Source organism: Alligator sinensis, unplaced genomic scaffold, assembly GCF_000455745.1.
Source record: "Alligator sinensis unplaced genomic scaffold, ASM45574v1 scaffold118_1, whole genome shotgun sequence".
Lineage (NCBI taxonomy): Eukaryota > Metazoa > Chordata > Crocodylia > Alligatoridae > Alligator > Alligator sinensis.
The window spans coordinates 1069804-1070810 of record NW_005841850.1 but is presented as its reverse complement, the minus strand read 5'-3'; the positions used below and the strand labels follow the sequence as shown (position 1 = coordinate 1070810).

The 1007-nt window shown below is 65.1% G+C and overlaps 1 protein-coding gene across 1 annotated transcript in view; it reads left to right on the top strand.

Moving 5' to 3' along the window:
- TBX2 (T-box 2) overlaps positions 1-1007 on the top strand; it is a 14822-nt gene that overhangs the window by 3468 nt on the left and 10347 nt on the right. Inside the window, exon 3 of the mRNA XM_025210896.1 lies at positions 567-713. Coding sequence (XP_025066681.1) covers positions 567-713 — 147 coding nt within the window. The remainder of the gene's footprint in view (positions 1-566; positions 714-1007) is intronic.

The window sequence follows — 1007 nt, the reverse complement described above, 5'->3', positions numbered from 1 at the left end:
GGGTTTGAGGGAGCGCGGGGGGGGGGGGGGGGAGCCGTCGTGGGCACGGCACGGTAGTGAGGCACAGACGGGGTTTATCTGGGAGGGGGCAACGCAGACACCTGCCGTGCAGCCGCGGCAGGAAGCGCAGACCCGCGTTTCCTACGGGTGAAACGACCCCAGGCCAAGGGCGCCCGGCCCGGCCTCTGCACGGCCCCGATCCGGGGCTGGCAGCCTGCGAGGGGCAGAGATCGCCCCTTCCAGCCCTGCCCTCCCCTCCCCCTGCTCCTTCCCCCTTGCTCTCCGCAGCCCGCATTTGCCAAGGCAGCAATGGCAACGACCCCCTTACCTTCCTGCCCCGGGGCCCGGGCAAATCCCAACGAATCGCGGCTCGGGGGGCTGCTCGGGGGGCTGCTGCTTCGCCTGGGCCCGAGCTCGGAGCCCGGGACAAGAATCGTTGTCACCATTATTATGATTATGATTATCATTATTATTGCTGCTGTGATTGTGACTATGATTCTTATCGGTGCCATTACTGCTATTGCTATTAGTAGTAGTAGTGTTGTTGCTGTTATCTCCCCTCGCAGACCATCCTGAACTCCATGCACAAGTACCAGCCCCGGTTCCACATCGTGCGGGCCAACGACATCCTCAAGCTGCCCTACAGCACCTTCCGGACCTACGTGTTCCCCGAGACCGACTTCATCGCGGTCACCGCCTACCAGAACGACAAGGTGCCGGGCCGGGCTAGGGGAGGGGAGGGGGCAGGTCCCGATCACCTGTGTTTCCCCAGCGGGGTCCACACCCGCCGCCCGGGTCGTGCTTGGCAGCGGGGAGCCCCGAGCCAGGCGGGGAGACGGGGCGGGCGCTGCACTTGGCAGGCCGGGGCAGAGGGGAAGGGCTGTGCTGGGGGCCTTGCCCAAAAGCTGACCCGCCCTCCCCCGCTCCCCCCACAGCTGATGCTAATTGACAGCTCCGGCCGAGGGTCCTGGTGGGCTTGTTTCCCTCGTAAAGTTTATGGCGAAGAG